This window comes from Chrysemys picta, chromosome 10, assembly GCF_011386835.1.
Source record: "Chrysemys picta bellii isolate R12L10 chromosome 10, ASM1138683v2, whole genome shotgun sequence".
NCBI lineage: Eukaryota > Metazoa > Chordata > Testudines > Emydidae > Chrysemys > Chrysemys picta.
This window is the reverse complement of record NC_088800.1, coordinates 48,187,882-48,211,133: the sequence shown is the minus strand read 5'-3', so window position 1 is coordinate 48,211,133 and position 23,252 is coordinate 48,187,882. Positions and strand designations below refer to the sequence as shown.

At 49.3% G+C, this 23,252-nt stretch overlaps 1 protein-coding gene across 1 annotated transcript in view; it reads left to right on the top strand.

Annotated features, from left to right (window-relative positions):
• FBXL16 (F-box and leucine rich repeat protein 16) overlaps positions 1–23,252 on the top strand; it is a 78,687-nt gene that overhangs the window by 49,905 nt on the left and 5,530 nt on the right. The window contains exon 3 of the mRNA XM_008166836.3: positions 6,142–6,650. Coding sequence (XP_008165058.1) covers positions 6,142–6,650 — 509 coding nt within the window. The remainder of the gene's footprint in view (positions 1–6,141; positions 6,651–23,252) is intronic.

Here is a 23,252-nt window from a genome sequence, read left to right as displayed (position 1 = left end):
TTTCCAAGGCTAGCCTCAACTCAGCCCCATATTTCCCCTGCCTTTTCAGCGAGGAGACTGCTCATCAATGCTCCATAAGCAGAAAGTCCACTCTGCTGTGTGTATCCATTCCAGCAGAGCCCTCCATAGCTGTGTGCTGGTAAAGCCCATTCCCAGTCTTCCAGCCTTCATCAGCTACTGGGCAAGGAATCTCTGCCACCCATCAGGAGTGTGCCATAAACTTGGCGCTGTTTACCCCTATCCCAGACACCTGCCCCTTTTGCGGCGTGAGGGAGACCCTGGCGCATGTTTACCTGGAGTGCGCCAGGCTGCAGCCCCTATTCCGGCTCCTCACGGATATTTTGTTAAGATTTTGGTTGTACTTTTCTCCTCACCTTTTTATTTATGCACAAAGTCACAGGACCTCCTGGTCAACTTCCTCCTGGCCCTAGCGAAACTGGCCATCTATAAGACCAGAGTGAGGAGGTTGGCCGATGGAGTCTCCTGTGACTGTGGGGCCTATTTCAGGTCCTCCGTTCGTTCACGTATCCAGGCAGAGTTCCTCTGGGCGGCGTCCGCTGGTTCCCTTGACACCTTCAAGGAGCAGTGGGCGCTGTCCGAGGTTCTGTGCTCGGTGTCCCCGTCTGGTTTGCTTCGTTTGACCCTTTGACCTCACTCCTGTCCCTGTTCTTTTATTAGTTGTCCCCTGTAATTTTTTTGGTCTCCAGGTCCTGTGGACCCCCCCCCCCTTAGGCTGGGGGGAGATCCTTTAGCAGTGGGTGGGCTTTGCCCGCCCACTTCCTGAATCCCAATAGGATCAGGAGTGTGCCAGAGTGGATTACAAGCCAGTAAACCTTGGGATGTGAGTGCCATGCTGGAAAGAGTCCCCCAGATTTGTAAGCTGGTGTTCCCTAGTGCCAGGGTGGCTGCTGCCAGAGCAGTGTGCAGTACCCAGGCAGAGAAAGGGGAGATGCTCTGGCTGCATCCTGGCTCCCTAAGCCTACAACATGTGACTTGGTGATTAACCCAAAGGGAGGGGATACAGGAGGAAAGTGGACATTAAAATGACATCTTGCTGGAGGTCCCAAGAAGAGCTTCCCCCTCCCTCCCTCAGGCACATAGGATTGACTGCAGAGCAGAGATGGTGGGCCAGGTGGGGCAGGGTGTGACCACTGGGATACATGGGAAGGTCAAGGTGTGACAAGGCTTCACATCTGGTCTGTAGCAGGCTGGAGAGAGATGATGCTGGTCAGAATGTAGTGTGTGGATGGGGATGTTGGTGAGCTAGAGACCACAGGGGAAATGTGAATGAAGAGGACTGTGACGTCTAGGTGGAGTGTGGGCGGGGACCCAGGAGCAGAGTTAATGTTATGTTGGAGTTTCAGCTGTGTACATCAAGCATTTGTGTTTTACGTGTTGTTTTGAAGGCAATATATTTCTGACAGTGTCTCTGCCTTAACAGAGAGCTTTAGTCTGGGGCAGTGGTTCTCAACTTATTACACATTGTGGGCGGCATATGTGGCTCACAATGTGTTACCTGGGCCACAGAGGCTGGGTGTCAGGGCAGCGGCAGGCTGCCTGCGCTGGACCCCCGCTGCGTGGCTGCCCTGGAATCCAGAGGTTGCAGGGCCAGGGCCAGGTGGCTGCCCCAGATCCCATGGGATGGGCCAGCTGCCCCGACCTTGGACCTCTCCCACACGGGATGGGCTGGACCCCCGCCCCCCACTAAACAGCTGCCCCAGACTGCCCTGGAACTCACAGGGCTAAGCGGCTGCTCGAACCCAATAAGCAGGCCTGCAGCCTCAGACTCCCACCACACGGGGCGGGCTGGTTGCCCTGACCCCAGACCCACACCCCAGGACCTCACTGCACAGCTGCCCCAGACTGGGGCCGGGCAGCTGCCCTGGAGCTCACAGGTCTGGGCAGCTGCCCCAGACCCCGGGCCCCCAACCACATGGGACCAGCAGCCTCGGACCCCCAACCCCACAGGGCCAGCCAGCTTCCCTGACCCCGGACCTCCACCATGTGGCTGCCCCAGACCCCAGAGCTTGCAGACCTGGGTGGCTGCCCCAGACCTCAGGCCCAAAACCCCACGAGGCCAGCCAGCAGTCCCGGATATTTCTCAGCTGAAGTGAACTCTGTGTCCATGTCTACACTATGGGGACAATAATGGCATAGTTATGTCACCGTAGCTATGCCAGTATAACCCTGTAATGTAGACATGGCTGCAGAGCTCACTGTAGCTGAGAGACATCTGTGAGCATGTGAGCATTACCAACATACTTTCTCACTTTAACAAACTTCTGTTGAGATGGAGGGGGATTTTTCTTTGCTGAAGAAACACCACTTCCCCGAGCAACACTAGCGAGGTCAACAGAAGCATTCTTCCATTGACCTAGTGTAGCAGGGTGGTCACCCCGCTCCGGTGTGGAAGGGGTTAAAAACAGCCCTGGGAAAGGGCTGCCCTGGGGAACCAATCAGGAGGCAGCTTGAGGCAGCCAATCAGGGCCTGACTGGGTGTATAAGAAGGCCTAAGGGAGGAGCTGGGACAGAGTCTTTCTCTAGCTTTGGAGAGAGATGGACCTAGCTGCCTGAAGGAGCAAAGGGTACTTTGGACAGAGCAGCACTGGGGGGAGGGCAAAAGGAGCTGGGGAGCTCCAGCCTGGCAACTCCCCAGGCTGAGGCCTTGATCAAGGCTGACACAGGTACTGGGGCTGGGAGGTGCAGCCTGGGAATAGGTAGAGGCAGCTGGTCTGACCCCCTTGCCAATGATGAGTGGCCATTATGGACTGCAGTATGCCCCAGTGAGGGGGGCTAGGTGATGACTGGTAATAGCCCCTGAGGCAAGGTAAGTATAGAGGGTTCTGAGTTCCCGTGGAAGGGGAGACCCAGAGTATGGGGGTACTGCTGGGGAAGAACCCTGAGGAAAAGGGTCACTGGGGTCCGGGTGGGATACGGGGGCCTGAGGCAGGTGTGCCACTAGCCAGCAGAGGGCACTCCAAGGCTGGAAAAGAGCTAATTCCCAGGATGGGAGGTGCTGCACCGGTGAGTCTCGACCTTGCTACACTTGGTGAAGAATGTGGGCATAAATGGTCACCCTGATACAAGGGGAAGGGACAGGACTGGGACTATTGCCAGACAGAGGAAGGGACGATGGATCCCGGCTACACTGGGGTTTTCTTGGTGGAGGCCCCAGGTGCTATCCCTGGTTGGGGACAGGCATCAGCGCCCTGGTGAAAAGGGACTGATGAACCACAGGGGTGAAAGGGATCCCTGCTGCAAGGGATCTGGGAGACCCAAGAGAGACTCTGGGAGGTGCAGTGGGCCCTCCATTAACAGTTGGGGCAGCTGGTGGAGAAGCAGCAGGCCCTGATAAAACTACGGAGGGAGTTTCAGAGGAGCCGCCGAGAGCATGATGGAAAGCTGAGCACCAGGGCCAGGAGGCCTGAGGCAGAGTGCAGGGCTTGTTATGCCTGTGGGAGGCAGGGACATTTGAGATGGGATTGTCCCTACTGGGTTGGGGGCAAGGAGCCTCACCCAGAACAGGGGAAGGAACAAGACTCTGGAAAGCGCTGTTGGGTGAAGAAACCCAAGACGGGACCGACATGTTGGGCCTGTAGGCAGCGAGGGCACCTATGGAGGGATTGCCCAGGCCCAGGGACTGGAAAAGACCCGTGGCTGGGAGGAGGCAAGGAGCTTGCTTCTTGTGCCAGGAGAGGGGCCATATTAGGAGACACCACCCATTCAAGGGATGCGGGGTGCAGGACGAAATACCTAAGGACACCGGTGGGGCGAAGGCTGTCAGGGTTGACCTAGAGGGGGCCAGGCCCAATGGAAGTTATCCGATAAAGGTACTGCGACAGAGTTGGGCCCAGCAGGGACCCAGACTGACGGAGAGCAGGTTACAGCGGGAACCCAGACCCTGAAGTTAGAGAACCTGGGGAATGTTAGCCTAGGTACGCGGCTGACGGCAGCGAAACAGGCCTGCTGGATGGCGGAGGTGGAGCTGCAAAAAGCCCACAAGGAAGACCTGGCCTTAAAACTGAAGGAGAGTGAAGAAAAGCAAGTATGACTGGCGGGACATCTCTGGGTCACACAGGCGAGAGGATCCCACCCCCCAATCCCCAGGCATTGGATTTTGAAGGGGGGGGGAGTGTAGCGGGGTGGTCACTCCGGTGTGGAAGGGGTTAAAAACAGCCCTGGGGAGCCAATCAGGAGCCAGTTTGAAGCAGCCAATCAGGGCTGGGTTGGGAGTATAAGAAGTCCTAAGGGAGGAGCTGGGTCAGAGTCTCTCTAGCTTTGGAGAGAGATGGACCCAGTTGCCTGAAAGAGCAAAGGGTACCTTGGACAGAGCAGTACTGGGGGAAGAGCAAGAGGAGCTGGGGAACTCCAGCCTGGCAACTCCCCAAGCTGAGTCCTTGATCAAGGCTGACGCAGGTACTGGGGCTGGGAGGTGCAGCCCAGGAATAGGTGGGGCAGCTGGTCCCCATGCCAATGATATGTGGCCATCATGGACTGCAGTTTCCCCCAGTGAGAGGGGGCTAGGTGATGACTGGCAGTAGCCACTGAGGTGAGGTGGGTATAGAGGGTTGTGAGTTCCCCCAGGAGGGGAGACCCAGAGGTAAAGGGGCACTGGGGTCCGGGTGAGCCACCAGCCAGCAGAGGGTGCTCCAAGGCTGGGAAAGCGCTAATTCCCAGGACGACCAGCAGGAGGCACCACACCAGTGAATCTCGACCTTGCTACACCTAGAGTAGCTGTGTGTACACCAGGGGTTAGGTAGGCGTAGCTACAGCACTGAGAAGCATTGATTTTTTTCATACCCTTGAGGGCCATAGCTATATTGGCCTACATTTTAAGTGGAGACCAGGTGGGGTGTTTGTCAGCTGCACTTATGAAAATTGAAAGTTCCACATGCTGTGCTGGGTGCTTTGAACACCCACTGTGCCTCATGTGCAGTCCTCACAGGACTCAGGCGTGTCTCTGGTGTAAGACAGCCTGGGTTAGAGTGCCACAAGAGGTTATAAGCTTCACTGGTTTAGTCTCCTGAGCTTGTATGCACCATGAGCCCCACCAAACAGGCCTTCCTAAAGGTGTTACAAGCTCCACCAGGATGTGCTGAGGGGGTGTATCACTTTCCAGCAGAGCTTAGGTCTCAAGGATTTCACAGGGGTCAGAACCCAGGACTGCTGGCAGGGTCCTTTGTGAATCTGCTGTGCCTGATGTCTCCAGCAGAGCAGAGGTTCTGAGAGAGGGTAGCCCCCTAAGTCCTGGGGGAAATATTTGCATTGGTTCAGTGGGGCTCATTTACACTCAATTTCGCTGTATGTCTGAGACCTTGTGAGCCATTTTAATGGAGGAGGACACATAACATGGCAGGCCTGGCTCCATGGCCAAACAGCAGGTGACGCAGGAATTGAGCATGGAAGGGTGGCGGGAGGGAAGAAGGTGGGCTGGAGACTAACCAAAGAGAAGCTAGGGAGACATCTTCACATTGCAGCCTATAACTGAGATTCAGAGGCCACTCAGAAGAAATCTCATACTTGAAGCCTTCAGCCAGTCACCTGCAGCTCTGAGAAAGGATCTGTAGCTTGATGAACAATTGGCCAGGTGTGTTCTGGGTTTGGGGGAGGTGTTTGTTTGTTTTTTTTCCTTCCTCTGAAGCAGCAGGGATTGGCCACAGCCGGAGATGGGACAGCCATGTGGCTTGGAAGGGTGCTCTGAGGTGGTACAGAAAATTGTCTCTCTTAGAGGCTGGCTGGTGTATCTCACTCACATTCTCAGGGTTGGGGTCAGGAATGAATTTTCCCCCAGGTCTGACTGGCAGGGACCTTGGGGGTTATCACCTTCCTCTGCAGCGTGGGACATGTTGCTTTCTAGGATCATCCAGGCATATCACACCTAATCAGTTCCCTGCCTTTACTGGGGCCTTGGGCACTGGTGAACCTGTGGCACACAGTAGTTTAGTCTCCTGAGAACTGAAAAGCTTTAGTCTAACCCCAGTTATTGTTCTCAACACATGGGTAGAATGTAGTGACCTGTGAAGTACAGGAGGTTAGGCTAGATGATGTAATGGTCCCTCTGGCCTTAAACTCCATGAATCTATGAAGTGTGGCAGAAGGCTTGCCCAGTGCCCATGGGCTTGACAGCATGTCTCTTGGCAGGTGATGCTGGAGCAGATGCAGGGCGTGGTGCGCCTGGAGCTCTCTGGCTGCAATGACTTCACAGAAGCCGGCCTGTGGTCAAGCCTGAACGCTCGCATCACTTCCTTGAGCATCAGCGACTGCATCAATGTGGCTGACGATGCCATCGCCGCCATCTCCCAGCTGCTGCCCAACCTGACTGAGCTCAATCTGCAGGCCTACCATGTGACGGACACAGCCTTGGCCTACTTCACTGCCAAGCAGGGCTACACCACCCACACCCTGCGCCTCAGCTCCTGTTGGGAGATCACCAACCATGGGGTGGTCAACATGGTGCACAGCCTGCCCAACCTGAGTGTGCTGAGTCTCTCTGGCTGTTCCAAGGTGACTGATGATGGGGTGGAGCTCGTGGCTGAGAACCTGCGGAAGCTAAGGAGCTTGGACCTGTCATGGTGCCCTCGGATCACTGACATGGCCCTGGAGTATATCGCCTGTGACCTGCATAAACTGGAGGAGCTCGTGCTTGACAGGTAGGTGGGTAACTAAACTCTCTGCAGGAGCCATCCAGGGAGGGGTATGTGGGATCTTCGATAACCCCTAGTGTGGTGAGCTGAGACAGGAGCAGCTGGGAGTACAACTAGCATTGCTCACTGTTCCCTCCCTGCTGGGAGCCAGCCTTACCCTGCTCTGCTGTGAGAACCCCTCCACTCCTGGGCTGTTCATGCACAGCCTCTGGCATGTAACTGCTCCTTGGATTGTGCAATTGAATGACACTAGCCAATATCTCTGGTCCCAGACACAGCCCTGGGAAACTCAGTCTTGCAGTGTCCAGTTATGCCTGCTAAACACTGCAAGCTTCGTTTAAGCTTGCAGTGTTTAGCAGGCATAACTGGACACTGCAAGACTGAGGTTCCCAGGGTTGTGTCTGGGACCAGAGACAAAGAAATTGGTATGTACCAGACTTGTTATTCCAAAGGGTGTCTGAGATGCTTCAAATCAAACACACTGCTTCAGGTAGAATAAACAAACATGAACTACAAAGATAGCTTTTAAGTGATTATAAGTCCAAGCATAACAAGTCGGATTTGGTCAAATGAAATAAAAGCAAAACACATTCTAAGCTGATCTTAACACTTTCAGTGCCCTTACAAACTTAGATGCTTCTCACCACAGGCTGGCTGGTTGCTCTTCAGCCAGGCTCTCTCCTTTGATCAGCACTTCAGTCACTTGGTGTGGTGTCTGTAGATGGAGGTGGAAGAGAGAGGAAGACCATAACAAACGTCTCTCCCTTGTATCATGTACTTTCTTCCCTCTTGGCTTTGCCCCCCCTTCAGAGTCAGGTGAGCATTCTCATAGTAGTCCCAAACTGACCAAAGGAAGGGGGGTGACTCACTTGAGAGTCCAACAGATCCTTTTTTGTTGCCTAGGCCACTGTCCTTTGTTCCTGTGAGGCTGGGCTGGGTTTGTCCCTTACATGCCATGATGAGGTGTGAACTGCCCCTCTGCTTCTAGAGAGTTTTGCCTGGGCTTGCTTTAAGCCATGAGGACACATTTTCAGCCTCAAATATATACATGAAATTACAACTTATAACATTACTATATCTCAGTGCATCATTAGCCTTCCAAAGACACCCAACATGACAAACTTTGCATTGGATACCACACAGTCATATTATAAGGATGAACATGGGGGTGCTGGGTGTTCCCCCTGAGGTCAGAACATCACACCTCCCCCCCTCCCCGTAGTCAGTGATTAACCCTCTTGCAGTCAACTGTCTCAAAGGCAGTTTGTGTTACAGTTCTTTAGGCATCCAGCCATTAAGGCCATGAGGCGGTATGCCTCTTTCCCCATTCACACACAGCAAACCAGGTTTTTTTATGGGTTCTCTGCTGTGATAAGCTTTAAACCTGTTTCCAGGTATTAATTGAAAAGTAGCATTAACGTAAGGTTTAACATCAGTAACAAAATTCTTATCCCAAAACTTAACATTAATACCAAAAATTTTATCACAGATGGGTGTTTACAAGTATCTTTGGCACCATGTCCTCTGTTCAGATAGTGTAGTTTGAGGTTAGTTTGTTCATTATTCATGGTGTCCTTTGACTCTCTCCCATGTCATCAGTCACTGCCTTTTCCTTCCCTCCAGTGTTCCTCTCTGTTTGGGCTCTTAATGTAATCCTGTTTCTGGAATTTTGGTGCCTTAGGGTCTGGCAAGATAGGTGTTCAGAGGGATCCTGCACATTGGCTGGCCCTTTGGGGAGCCGTCTCCCAACCCCAGGACTGTACATATGCAGAAAATCCAGCTCCTAGTGCCCTGGGCATCCTGCGCCAAGTGACTAATGAGGAGACATTCCTGTAACCCCACTATTCCTTCCCCAGTTTCCCCCTCTGGGCCCCCTCCTAAGACACATTTCTCTGTGCTCCCTAGTAAGTTTTCTGTCTCTTGTTCATCTGCAAAACGTTGCAAGCTAACAACTGGGACAGTTTCCTTAATCACTGACAACACCTGCACCAGAGGGCATGTTGCCTCCTGTTGGAAAGGAGCTAGTCTCATCCCCTTGCATACTTGGAAGCACCCTGCTTCCCTGTGTTGGAGTCACAGGAATCCTCACTCACCTAAGTGGTTTCTGAGATCCCCTGCCCCTTCTCTGGGCTCTCCTCTGGGACACATTGTTCTATGCTCCCTAGAGCCAGTTTTGCCTCTGGTTCAGCTGTGACCTGCTGGCAGCTAACAACCTGGACAGTTCTCTCCCTGGCAGGCATTACACCCCCATCCCTTCCTGATGTGGTGTTGCCTCCAGCTGCAGTGCAGGAGTTGGTCTCAACCACCCTCCCACCTGGAAGCACGTGTCTTCTCCCTGCTGCAGAAGAACCAAGGAGACTCTCTCATTCTCATCCACACCACATGGATTTTAACTAGTGGTATGAGGAATCTGCTTTTGCCCACCCCCACAATCTCTGCCATTTGGCCAGGTAGCATACTGGTCTTTGGGACCACACGCTGCTTAACCAGAGAGATCTGGGCCCCTGTATCCCTCTGCCCAAAGTACTCCTGCCATTAATTTCAACAACCTTAACATGCTCCTTGTCTGGTTCTGCAGAGACTAATCTCACAAAACCAATAGGATAGAAACCCCCCAAGCAATTGAAACCTATGTTGAGGACAGCAGAACTAACATGAGTTATTGGTTGCCTGCTTCCTCCTAGCACAGGGAAGTTATTCCTCAGGTGATCAGTGGAATTACACGGATAATGACCTCCTCCTAACTGTTCTTAGACACTGCACTTCAGACTCACTTAAAATCACAAATATCAGTGCTTAAAGTGTGAACTCCACTTGGAGTAACAAGCTGCACATACACCCTGCTCGCTGTGCCACTGTGACGTTCCCCTCTGGTGTTGTCTGGACCAGAGATCTGCTAGGTCACTCCAATCCTTGACTCTGGGAGCCAGCCTTACCCTGCTCTGCTGTGAGAACCCCTGCTCCTGGGCTGTTCACGCACAGCCTGTGGCATGTAAGCTGCTCCTTGGATTGTGCAATCGAATGACACTAGCCAATATCTCTGGTCCCAGACACAACCCTAGGAAATCCATTGCTATCTACGTACTGCACAGACCACAGTGAGAGATTATGTCATACACTAGCAAAGAAACTGAGGAACCACCTGATCAGCATCCTATACAGCAAACAGGAAAACATCAAAAAAGAGCTCTTCAACCTGGAGACTTTCATAAATAACCAACCTTCCACACAAACGGACTTTCTTAAAATAAGACAGGAGATCTACATTACACACTTCACCTCTCTACAAAGGAAAAAGGACCGTAAGCTGTCTAAAACCCTACCTGTCACATGGGGCCACAACAGTGGTACCCCTAACTCACCCAGCAATATCGTCAATTTATCCAGCTACACACTCAACCTGGCAGAAGAGTCTGTCCTATCTCAGGGACTCTTTTTGCCCCACCACCCCCACGAACATGATACAGTTCTGCGGTGATCTGGAAGCCTACTTTCGCCATCTCTGACTCAAAGAATACTTTCAAGATAACACTGAATAGTGCACTGATACACAGATACCCTCCCACCAACAACACAAGAAGAAGAACTCCACGTGGACTCCTCCTGAGGGTCGAAATGACAGTCTGGACCTATACATAGAAAGCTTCCGCCGGCGTGCACAGGCAGAAATTGTGGAAAAACAACATCTCTTGCCTCATAACCTAAGTTGTGCAGAACGCAATGCCATTCACAGCCTCAGAAACAACCCTGACATTATAATCAAAGAGGATGATAAAGGAGGTGCTGTTGAACAGGTCTGACTACCAAAAGGAGGCTGCCTGACAACTCTCCAATACCAAATTCTATAGGCCACTTTCCTCAGATCCCACTAAGAAACTGCACTATCTACTGAGGATATTCCCTACACTAACACAGGAACAAATCAACATACCCTTAGAGTCCCAACCAGTGTTATTCTATCTACTATCCAAGATCCACAAACCTGGAAATCCTGGACACCCCATCATCTCTGGAATTGGCACTCTCACTGAAGGACTATCCGGTTATGTGGACTCTCTACTCAGACCCTATGCCACCAGCACTCCTAGCTATCTCCGTGACGCCACTGATTTCCTGAGAAAACTACAATGCATTGGTGATCTTCCAGAAAATACCATCCTAGCCACCATGGATGTGGAGGCTCTCTACACAAACATCCCACACACAGATGGAATACAAGCTGTCAGGAACAGTACCTCTGATGATGACACAGCATAACTGGTTGCTGAGCTCTGTGACTTTATCGTCACACCAAATTATTTCAAATTTGGTAACAATATATACCTCCAGACCAGTAGCACTGCTATGGGCACCCGGATGGCCCCACAAGAATTCCACCACAATTTCAACAGCTTCCACCCCACCATTAACCTCAGCCTGGACCAATCTACATGGGAAGTCCACTTCCTAGACACCACGGTACAAATAAGTGACGGTCACGTTAACACCACCCTATACTGAAAACCCACCGACTGCTATGCCTACCTTCATGCCTCCAGTTTACATCCCGGACACACCACACAATCCATCATCTACAGCCAAGTGCTGAGGTACAACCGCATTTGCTCCAACCCCTCAGACAGAGACCAACACCTACAAGTTCTTCACCAAGCATTCTCAAAACTACGATACCTGCATGAGGAAATAAGGAAACCAATCAACAGAGCCAGACATGTACCTAGAAGCCTCCTGGTGCAAGACAAGCCCAAGAAAGAAACCAACAGAACTCCACTGGCCATCGCCTACAGTCCTTAGCTTAAACCTCTCCAACGCATCATCAGTGATCTACAACCCATCCTGGACAATGATCCCTCGCTTTCACAGACTTGGGAGGCAGGCCAGTCCTTGCCCACAGACAACCCACCAACCTTAAGCATATTCTCACTAGCAACCACACACCTCACCATAGTAACTCTAAATCAGGAACCAAACCATGCAACAAACCTCGATGCCAACTCTGCCCACATATCTACACCAGCAACACCATCACAGGACTTAACCAGATCAGCTACAGCATCACCGGTTCATTCACCTGCACGTCCACCAATGTAATATACGCCATCATGTGCCAGCAATGCCCCTCTGCTATGTACATTGGCCAAACTGGACAGTCCCTAAGTAAAAGGATATCTGGACACAAGTCAGATATTAGGAATGGCAATTTACAAAAACCTGTAAGAGAACACTTCAACCTCCCTTGCCATACAATAGATTTAAAGGTAGCCATCCTACAGCAAAAATACTTCAGGACCAGACTTCGAAGAGAAACTGCTGAGCTTCAGTTCATTTGCAAATTTGATACCATCAGCTCAGGATTAAACAGACTGTGAATGGCTAGCCAATTACAAAAGCAGTTTCTCCTCCCTTGGTGTTCACACCTCAACTGCTAGAAGAGGGCCTCCCGCTCCCTGATTGAACTAACCTCGTTATCTCTAGACTGATTCTTGCCTGCATATTTATACCTGCCTCTGGAAATTTCCATTACATGCGTCTGATGAAGTGGGTATTCACTCACGAAAGCTTATGTTCCAATACATCTGTTAGTCTATAAGGTGCCACAGGACTCTTTGTTGCTTTTAACCCTAGGAACCTCTGTCTTGCAGTGTCCAGTTATGCCCGCTTCACAATGCAAGCTTATGAGGTCATCAATTTGACAAATTAATATGTACCAGGCTTGTTATCCCAAGGGGAGTCTGACATGCTTCAAACCAAACACACTGCTTCAGGTAGAACAAACAAACAGATTTATTAACTACAAAGACTGACTTGTTATACTTAGATTAAGTGTTTGTAAGTTGAATTTGGTCTAATGAAATAAAAGCAAAATGCATTCTAAGCTGATCTTAACACTTTCAGTGCCCTTACAAACTTAGACGCTTCTCACTACAGGCTGGCTGGTTGCTCTTCAGCCAGGTTCTCCCCTTTGATCAGCGCTTCAGTCTCTTGGTGTGGTACCTGTAGATGGAGGTGGAAGAGAGCATGGCAAACATCTCTCCCTTTTATCATGTCCTTTCTTCCCTCTTGGCTTTGCTCCCCCCACCCCTTCAAAGTCAGGTGAGCATTACCTCATCGTAGTCCCAACCTCACAAAGGAAGGGGGGTGACTCACTCAAGAGTCCAACAGATCCTTTTTTGTTGCCTAGGCCAGTGTCCTTTGTTCTGTGAGGCTGGGCTGGGTTTGTCCCATACATGCCCTGATGAAGTGTGAACTGCTCCTGGAGAGTTTTTACCTGGCTTGCTTTAAGCTGTGAGGACACATTTTCAGCCTCATTACTATTTACATGAAATTATAACCTATAACATTACTATAATAACAATGCTCAGTACGTCATGAGCCTTCTGAAGACACCCGACATGACAAACTTTGCATTAGATACCACACAATCATATTATAAGGATGAACATGGGGGTGCTGGATGTTCCCCCGAGGTACAGAATATCATACAGCTTTGGTCAGAAATGCTACTGTGCTCCTTTCCCACCCAGAGCACCATGAGTAGGGCCCTATGAAATTAATGACTGTGAAAAATGCATCACAGACTGTGAAAGCTGGTCTCCCCCCGTGAAATCTGGTGTGCCTTTACCCTATACTATACAGATTTCATGGGGGGAGACCAGTGTTTCTCAAATTGGGGGTCCTGACCCAAAAGTAAGTTGCCGGGGGAATCACAAGGTTATTTTAGGGGGATTGTGGTATTGCCCCCCTTACTTCTGTGCTTGCCTTCAGAGCTGGGCTGCTGGAGAGCGGCAGCTATTGGCCAGATGCCCAGCTCTGAAGGCAGTGCGCCATCAGCAGCACACAAGGGTGGCAATACCATACCATGCCATTCTTCTGTACTGCTCTGCCTTCAGAGCTGGGCATCTGCCAGCAGCCACCACTCTCCAGCTACCCAGCTCTGAAGGCAGCACCACCAGCAGCAGCGCAGAAGTAAGGATAGCAGTACCACTATCCCACTACAATAGCCTTGCGACCTTCTCTCTCTCTCACACACACACACACACACACACACACACACACACACACACACACACACTATTCCTTTTTGGGTCAGGATCCCTACAATTACAACACCATGAAATTTCAGATTTAAATAGCTGAAATTATAAAATTTACAATTTTTAAAATCCTATTGTTGCCGGCCCAGATGGGCCCCAAGGGGGCAACAGGTTTGTTGCCCGGTGTGCGCCGCACCAATAGACACACCAGGGGTGGAGAAACAAACAAAGTTTATTTGAGAAAGTGGTGCAGGGAGACAGGCATGTCTCAAATCAAGCACAGCACATACAAGCAAGTTTCCCCTTTTATATTCCAAGATGTTTGTGTGTAAGCTTTGTTCTGTTACTCTTCCCTCTCCCCTCCCGTCCCGAGCAGTTACAGCAGGTACACATTGTGGCTTGTTAGAAAAGTTTCCTGTTCGCCTGCTTATCTTTGGCCTTGCAAGGCCTGTGCGCACGCAGTCTTCCCCCCTTCTTTCTCCGCCATCTTATCACTACATTTGCTAGTATGAGCGAAACTGCAGCTGTCTGCTAGAAAAGCTGACCATCACATTTTCTGCTACAGCATGTAAGCAGTTAGCATGGAAGTAGGTGAAAGTTCACAAAATGGAGTTACTGTGGCTCACTTAGACCCAGAGCAAGGGAGTTTCATCGGCACTTATGGCCTTCCATCGCCCCCGCCCCCCCCGAGTTACCTGGTAGCTATGCCTAGTGACACCAACAATCCCTCCTTTGAGAACACTCAACAAACCTTTGGCAGAGTTTTCTCATACTCTAAAGACAAAATGCGATTAAGCTCCATGCAACTGGGATCATCAATGAGAGAATATAAAGGAACTTCTGGGGAATGGGAGGTACAAATCTTACGTATGAGCATTTTACAGCAAGTGAACAAAAGGAAAAGGACAAAACGTACCACAACACCTGTGAGCAAGATGCAAACAATGCCTCCCCCTAGTCCTCCTAGACTAGGTAACCAACCCCAAAGGGAATCAAAAATAGTGGGTTCCCCTTCCTGGGCCTTCCACTGGTTCAAGGCCTGTTCGGCTGACAAGATATGCTTGTTAATATCCTGTGAAAACTCTGGGACATAGGTACAACATTCTTCTCCAATCAGAGCACAGACCCCGCCCCATGAGGCTAACACATAATCTAGGGCCTAGCGCTTTTGCAAAGCCAGCAGTTGAAGCTGGTACAGCTCAGAACTAATGCTTTTCTCTATGGCCAGGGTATCATTGGCAAACTGAGTGAGAAATTTAGAAAGTCTCCTGTAGAGTTGGGTTAGCCGTCCCACCCAATAAGTAGGGAGAAATATCATCCCAAACCTGTCTCCTTCTCCGATGGGCTCAATGGTAGCTCTCAAGGACCAATAGTACCTAGGGCGACCTGAGGGAGCCTGGGTGAGAACACGGAGGGGAGGAGCGAGATAGCCTTTGTAACAGCTACCATGCCAACCATGAGGAAGCCATTTATAGGCACTATTACCACAAATCCAGAATGCTTCACCATAACTAGCCTTTCCATTGTTACCTTGTAGGTCCCGTAGGGTGGCTTGTGAGGAAAGGGCAAAGAATGCAGCGCCGGTTTGCCAACTGGTGGCATTTAGTAAAGGAACAGTGAGACTTATACCAGGGCCAATATAAAATCTACATGTACTAATGCCTGCAAACCAGGCATGATTACTTGTACTGGCTTGCTGATAACAAATGAAACCAGTGGGTGGAGAGCGTAAACGAATAGGCTGGGGCTTAAGAGTGCTACTATAGTGGGAATTCCAAGAGCCATTGTGTAGGCCATAAGGAGCTTCCGCAGTACAGTTAGATCACAAACTTAAATTATCAGAGGTGCTACTGCTGGTAACCATCCACCTTTGACAATAGTCTGACCAATTTTGGGGAACTACTGTCCAGGGCAATCCAGCCAAATGGTGGGGAGTTTGGGCACATATCCAACAGTGGGAGAGATTAAACTCATGGGCAAAGGCAATTTTCAGGGCCTCATAGGTATTGGTAGCCATATCTGCAGGGATGGCTCCCCATCCTGCATGCGATGTGGGTGAAACAGTAGGTAACAGAAGGATTGCTCCTGTGACAAAAAGGAATGTTGTGAGAGACCCTAAACCTAAACCTAAACCCATATTGTAATTACAACAACCCAAATACCCAGAAGATAAGAATTATTGACACCAAACAAATCAAAAAATAAAAGGACCAGGACCATAGGCTAGGTCGGCCTACTGTGAATAGATAGAACCAATGCTCAGGGTTCTCGCGGGGAGTGTGCTGTGGCTGTTCAGAGAGATCACCAGGCATTCCCAGTGACCCTTACTGTCTTTTGAATAACAGCTTAAGTCCCAAATCGTCGCTGGCAGTCTTCTCTGCAGGCTGGACAGTCCACTGTTCAGGAGTGGGTACTGCTTTCAGTCGAGAGTGATGAATCCAGTTCTTGTGTCCTTCGACCTTTGCTGCCGTGTGGGAAACTAGCAGGACGGTGTGGGGTCCCTTCCACTTCTCTTGGAGAGGTTCGTCCTTCCAGGTCCGAACGAGAACGGAATCACCAGGTTGAAGGGAGTGGACAGGGGCATCCAGCAGAAGAGGCTGTGAATCTTTGATGTATCTGTGAAGAGAAGAAAGAACAGCAGACAAAGAGCACATGTACTGAGACAAAAAAACCACACCCCATTTCCCACTCTCCTGTCAGAACCGGTGTATCATTCAGAGGCCATGCCCTTCCAAACATAATCTCAATGGGACTAAGCCCTAACCTGCCCTTGGGGAGAGCACGAATGCGAAGTAAAACAAGGGGCAAAGCATCAGGCCACTTAAGAGACGCCTCCTGACAGACCTTTGAGAGGTGTCACTTGAGTGTCTGATTTGTGCGTTCCACTACTCCACTGGCTTGTAGTCGCCATGGTGTGTGGAACTTCCAGGGGATTTGCAAAGCACTTGATATCTTTTGAACAACTTGTGATGTGAAGTGTGTTCCGTTATCAGATTCCATCCACTGGGGGAGTCTGAAGCAAGGAATGATCTCCTTGACAAACTTAAGAGCCACCGTTTTGGCAGTGTTGTTACGACATGGGAAGGCTTCAGGCCATCCACTGAATCGATCCACCAAGACGAGGAGGTACCTGTACCCTTGGGTCCTGGGAAACTCAGTAAAGTCTATTTGCCACACCAATCCTGGGCCTGGGGTAGGTTCCAGAGTGGCTGGCAACACTGCTACTCCTGGTCGAGGGTTGTTCTTTTGGCAGATTAAACATTCAGCCTGTACCTGTGATGCTAGGGGTTTAAGTCCAGAGGTTAGAAAATATTTATTCATAAGCTGGGTAAGAACTTCTCTGCCTGCGTGTGTGGTTTGATGCACTTCCGAAGAAGTGGGCTGTAGTCCACGAAAGCTTATGCTCTAATAAATTTGTTAGTCTCTAAGGTGCCACAAGTACTCCTGTTCTTCTTTTTGCGGATACAGACTAACACGGCTGCTACTCTGAAACCTGTCAGGATTCTCTAACAGTTTTGCCTGTTACCGAGCAACCCGAGCCTGTGTGAGCCAGAGACCACCCTTAGTATCCAGCAGGGCTTGGACCATATGGGGAATATACACTTGCACAGTTCCTCCCAGTGTCAGTTTTTCAGCTTCCCCAAGCACTAGGGCAGTGGCTGCGACCGCCCTCAAGCATGCTGGCCACCCCTTTGCAACTTGATCCAGTTGTTTAGAAAAATATGCCAAGGGACGTTTCCAGGCACCTAATAACTGAGTAAGCACTCCCAGGGCTATCCCTTTCCTTTCATGCACATACAGTTGGAACAGCTTAGAAAGATCTGGCAGACCCAGGGCTGGGGCATCCATCAACTTCCTTTTCAAGATTTTAAATGCCCTGTCTGCTTCTGGGGACCAGTGAAAGGGGTCATGATCCATTCCCTTAACACATTCATACAGAGGTTTAACCCACAGTCCATACTCTGGGATCCATATTCTGCAAAAACCTGCCATGCCCCAAAATGCTCTGAGCCGTTTACGGTTGCTAGGGATAGGAACTTGGCAGATAGCTTCCTTTCTGTCATTTGAGAGCCGTCTCTCTCCCTGCCTGATGTGAAATCCCAGATACTGTACTTCAGAGAGTGCAATTTGAGCTTTGCTTCGAGCTACCCTGTATCCTCGGAGTCCAACAAAGTTCAGGAGACTCACAGTAGCTTTGAGACAAGGGATTAGACCCACAGCAGCAATTAGCAAATCGTCTACATATTGCATGAGCAGGGCTTTGTCTTCATTGTCCCACTCCTCCAAGTCTCTGGCCAAAGCCTGGCCGAACAGAGTGGGGGAATTTTTAAATCCCTGGGCCAATACTGTCCAGCAAAGCTGCTTTTTAACCCTTCTGTTGTCCTCATTATGCCTGGCAGTATTTTGCAGATCTCATAGTTGCTTGGGCACATTCAGGCCCCCCTTTCTTGGTTGTCAGCCAAGTCTTAGCTGTGAACAATGTCCTTGGATTGGGCCAGCATGACTGAGCTTGCTAGCTATATTTTCCAGTTAACTCTTTCTGTTCTTTTTCCTTCTCCCTCTCTAAGGATATAAGCCCTATTTGCAGTCTCCAAGATCTGAGCCACAGACATTCCCATTAAATCCTCCTTTTTCTGCAGTTTCCTTTTAATATCAGGGGCCGCACGGCTGGTAAAGATACCCTTTATAATTGCCTCAGTTGCCTGATCATCTGGGTCTGCATTAGTAGTTTGCCTGATGGTATCCCAAATACGCTGCAGGAAAGCCACTGGACTCTCTTTTGATTCCTGGATTAACTGATAAGGCTTTGCCCAATTGTTATGTCTGACAGCTGAATGCTGGAGGCCAAACATAAGCAGTTCCTTATAGGAGTTAAGCATTCTCAAATCCCTCTCCTCATTTGGATTCCACCAGGGGTCCGCTATGGGAACAGCAAACTCAGGCAGGGGGCTTGCCTTTTCTGTCCTCATTATGCCTTTTCTGTGCCTCTTCCCTAGCCTTGGCTATAACCTGATTCCACTCCACCTCAGACAACAAGGTTCTCATCAGTATATTGATTCATAGATTCATAGATTCTAGGATTGGAAGGGACCTCGAGAGGTCATCGAGTCCAGTCCCCTGCCCACATGGCAGGACCAAATACTGTCTAGACCATCCCTGATAGACATTTATCTAACCTACTCTTAAATATCTCCAGAGATGGAGATTCCACAACCTCCCTAGGCAATTTATTCCAGTGTTTAACCACCCTGACAGTTAGGAACTTTTTCCTAATGTCCAACCTAGACCTCCCTTGCTGCAGTTTAAACCCATTGCTTCTGGTTCTATCCTTAGGGGCTAAGGTGAACAAGTTTTCTCCCTCCTCCTTATGACACCCTTTTAAATACCTGAAAACTGCTATCATGTCCCCTCTCAGTCTTCTCTTTTCCAAACTAAACAAACCCAATTCTTTCAGCCTTCCTTCATAGGTCATGTTTTCAAGACCTTTAATCATTATTGTTGCTCTTCTCTGGACCCTTTCCAATTTCTCCACATCTTTTTTTAAAATGCGGTGCCCAGAACTGGATACAATACTCCAGCTGAGGCCTAACCAGAGCAGAGTAGAGCGGAAGAATGACTTCTCGTGTCTTGCTCACAACACACCTGTTAATACATCCCAGAATCATGTTTGCTTTTTTTGCAACAGCATCACACTGTTGACTCATATTTAGCTTGTGGTCCACTATAACCCCTAGATCCCTTTCTGCCGTACTCCTTCCTAGACAGTCTCTTCCCATTCTGTATGTATGAAACTGATTTTTTCTTCCTAAGTGGAGCACTTTGCATTTGTCTTTGTTAAACTTCATCCTGTTTAACTCAGACCATTTCTCCAATTTGTCCAGATCATTTTGAATTATGACCCTGTCCTCCAAAGCAGTTGCAATCCCTCCCAGTTTGGTATCATCCGCAAACTTAATAAGCATACTTTCTATGGCAATATCTAAGTCGTTGATGAAGATATTGAACAGAGCCGGTCCCAAAACAGACCCCTGCGGTACCCCACTCATTATGCCTTTCCAGCAGGTTTGGGAACCATTAATAACAACTCTCTGAGTACGGTTATCCAGCCAATTATGCACCCACCTTATAGTAGCCCCATCTAAATTGTATTTGCCTAGTTTATCGATAAGAATATCATGCGAGACCATATCAAATGCCTTACTAAAGTCTAGGTATACCACATCCACAGCTTCACCCTTATCCACAAGGCTCGTTATCCTATCAAAGAAAGCTATCAGATTGGTTTGACATGATTTGTTCTTCACAAATCCATGCTGGCTGTTCCCTATCACCTTACCACCTTCCAAGTGTTTGCAGATGATTTCCTTAATTACTTGCTCCATTATCTTCCCTGGCACAGAAGTTAAACTAACTGGTCTGTAGTTTCCTGGGTTGTTTTTATTTCCCTTTTTATAGATGGGCACTATATTTGCCCTCTTCCAGTCTTCTGGAATCTCTCCCGTCTCCCATGATTTTCCAAAGATAATAGCTAGAGGCTCAGATACTTCCTCTATTAGCTCCTTGAGTATTCTAGGATGCATTTCATCAGGCCCTGGTGACTTGCAGGCATCTAACTTTTCTAAGTGATTTTTAACTTGTTCTTTTTTTATTTTATCTGCTAAACCTACCCCCTTCCCATTAGCATTCACTATGTTAGGCATTCCTTCAGACTTCTCGGTGAAGACAGAAACAAAGAAGTCATTAAGCATCTCTGCCATTTCCAAGTTTCCTGATACTGTTTCTCCCTCTTCACTAAGCAGTGGGCCTACCCTGTCTTTGGTCTTCCTCTTGCTTCTAATGTATTGATAAAAAGTCTTCTTGTTTCCCTTTATTCCTGTAGCTAGTTTGAGCTCATTGTGTGCCTTTGCCTTTCTAATCTTGCCCCTGCATTCCTGTGTTGTTTGCCTATATTCATCCTTTGTAATCTGTCCTAGTTTCCATTTTTTATATGACTCCTTTTTATTTTTTAGATCATGCAAGATCTCGTGGTTAAGCCAAAGTGGTCTTTTGCCACATTTTCCATCTTTCCTAACCAGCGGAATAGCTTGCTTTTGGGCCCTTAATAGTGTCCCTTTGAAAAACTGCCAACTCTCCTCAGTTGTTTTTCCCCTCAGTCTTGATTCCCATGGGACCTTACCTATCAGCTCTCTGAGCTTACCAAAATCTGCCTTCCTGAAATCCATTGTCTCTATTTTGCTGTTCTCTCTTCTACCCTTCCTTAGAATTGCAAACTCTATGATTTCATGATCACTTTCACCCAGGCTGCCTTCTACTTTCAAATTCTCAACGAGTTCCTCCCTATTTGTTATAATCAAGTCTAGAACAGCTTCCTCCCTAGTAGCTTTTTCAACTTTCTGAAATAAAAAGTTGTCTGCAATGCAGTCCAAGAATTTGTTGGATAGTCTGTGCCCCGCTGTGTTATTTTCCCAACATATATCCGGATAGTTGAAGTCCCCCATCACCACCAAATCTTGGGCTTTGGATGATTTTGTTAGTTGCTTAAAAAAACCCTCATCCACCTCTTCCACCTGGTTAGGTGGCCTGTAGTAGACTCGTAGCATGACATCTCCCTTGTTTTTTACCCCTTTTAGCCTAACCCAGAGACTCTCAACACTTCCGTCTCCTATGTCCATCTCTACCTCAGTCCAAGTGTGTACATTTTTAATATATAAGGCAACACCTCCTCCCTTTTTCCCCTGTCTATCCTTCCTGAGCAAGCTGTACCCATCCACACCAACATTCCGATCATGTGTATTATCCCACCAAGTTTCAGTGATGCCAACAATGTCATAGTTGTATTTATTTATTAGCACTTCCAGTTCTTCCTGCTTATTCCCCATACTTCTCACATTTGTATATAGGCATCTAAGATACTGGTTTGATCTTTCCTCCCAGTTTTGTCCTGACCCTCCTTTCTCTCTGCCAATATAGCCCACACTCCCTCTCGTTTCCAACCCATCTCCCAGGTCTCCATGTTCCCCACTTACCTGTGGGCTTTGCTCACCTGTCCCCGTCGAACCTAGTTTAAAGCCCTCCTCACTAGGTTAGCCAGTCTGTGTCCAAATAAGGTCTTTCCCCTCCTCGAAAGGTGAACGCCATCTCTGCCTAGCAGTCCTTCCTCGAATAGCATCCCGTGGTCTAGGAAGCCAAAGCCCTCCTGGCGACACCATCTTCACAGCCAGGCATTCACCTCCATGATGCATCTGTCTCTGCCCGGGCCCCTACCTTTGACAGGAAGAATCGAAGAGAATACCACCTGCGCTCCAAACTCCTTCACCCGTACTCCCAGAGCCCTGTAGTCACTCTTGATCTGCTCAGTGTCACACCGCACAGTATCATTTGTGCCCACATGGATGAGTAGCATGGGGTAGCAGTCAGAGGGCTGGATAATCCTCGACAATGCCTCCGTAACGTCTCGGATACGGGCTCCCGGCAGGCAGCATACCTCCCGAGATGAAATGTCAGGGCGACAGATGGGCGCCTCCGTCCCCCTCAGCAGAGAGTCTCCGACCACCACTACCCTACGTTTCCTATTCGCAGTGGTGGCAGCAGACCTCCCAGCCTTAGGGGTACGAGGCTAATCCTCCTTTACTGTAGGGGGTGATTCCTTCTTTCCTATATCAAGAAGAGCATAACGGTTACCTATTACCACGGCAGGAGGGTTCGGAGCAGGGGTGGAGCGCTGCCTGCTGCCAGAAGTAACCAGCTGCCAGTGTCCACCCTGAGCCATCTCCTCCTCCACCAGTGGTGTATCAGCAGTCCTGTGTACTGGGACAGCTACCTCAGCTGTCTCCACATGGACACTGTCGAGGAATTGCTCGTGGATTCGGATGCTCCTCAACCTAGCCACCTCCTACTGTAGCTCTCCCACCTGCTGCCTGAGAGATTCCACCAGCAGGCACCTCTCACATTGGATGGTCCCCCCAGCCTGGATATCAGTAAGTGGAAATTGCAAGTTACAGTCTCTGCAAAACCACACCAGGATCTGGGTAGAAGCATCCATGCTCAGGCGCTTCCCTGGACACTGCCTGGTCACCACTCTGTAGACACCGTGGCACTCTGTACCTTGGGGGAACACCTTGCACCCCCATGTTCACCCTTATAACATGATTGTGTGGTATCCAATGCAAAGTTTGTGATGGGTGTCTTCGGAAGGCTCATGATGCACTGAGCATCATTGTTATAGTAATGTTATAGGTTGTAATTTAATGTGTATATAGTTATGAGGCTGAAAATGTGTCCTCATGGCTTAAAACAAGCCCAGGCAAAACTCTCCAGGAGCAGAAGGGCAGTTCATACCTCATCAGGGCATGTATGGGACAAACCCAGACCAGCCTCACAGGAACAAAGGACACTGGCCTAGGCTGCAACAAAGGATCTGTTGGACTCTCAAGTGAGTCAAACCCCCTTCCTTTGGTTAGTTTGGGACTACGATGAGGTAATGCTCACCTGAGTCTGAAGGTGGGGGGGGGGCAAAGACAAGAGGGAAGAAAGAACATGATAAAAGAGAGAGATGTTTGCCATGCTCTCTCTT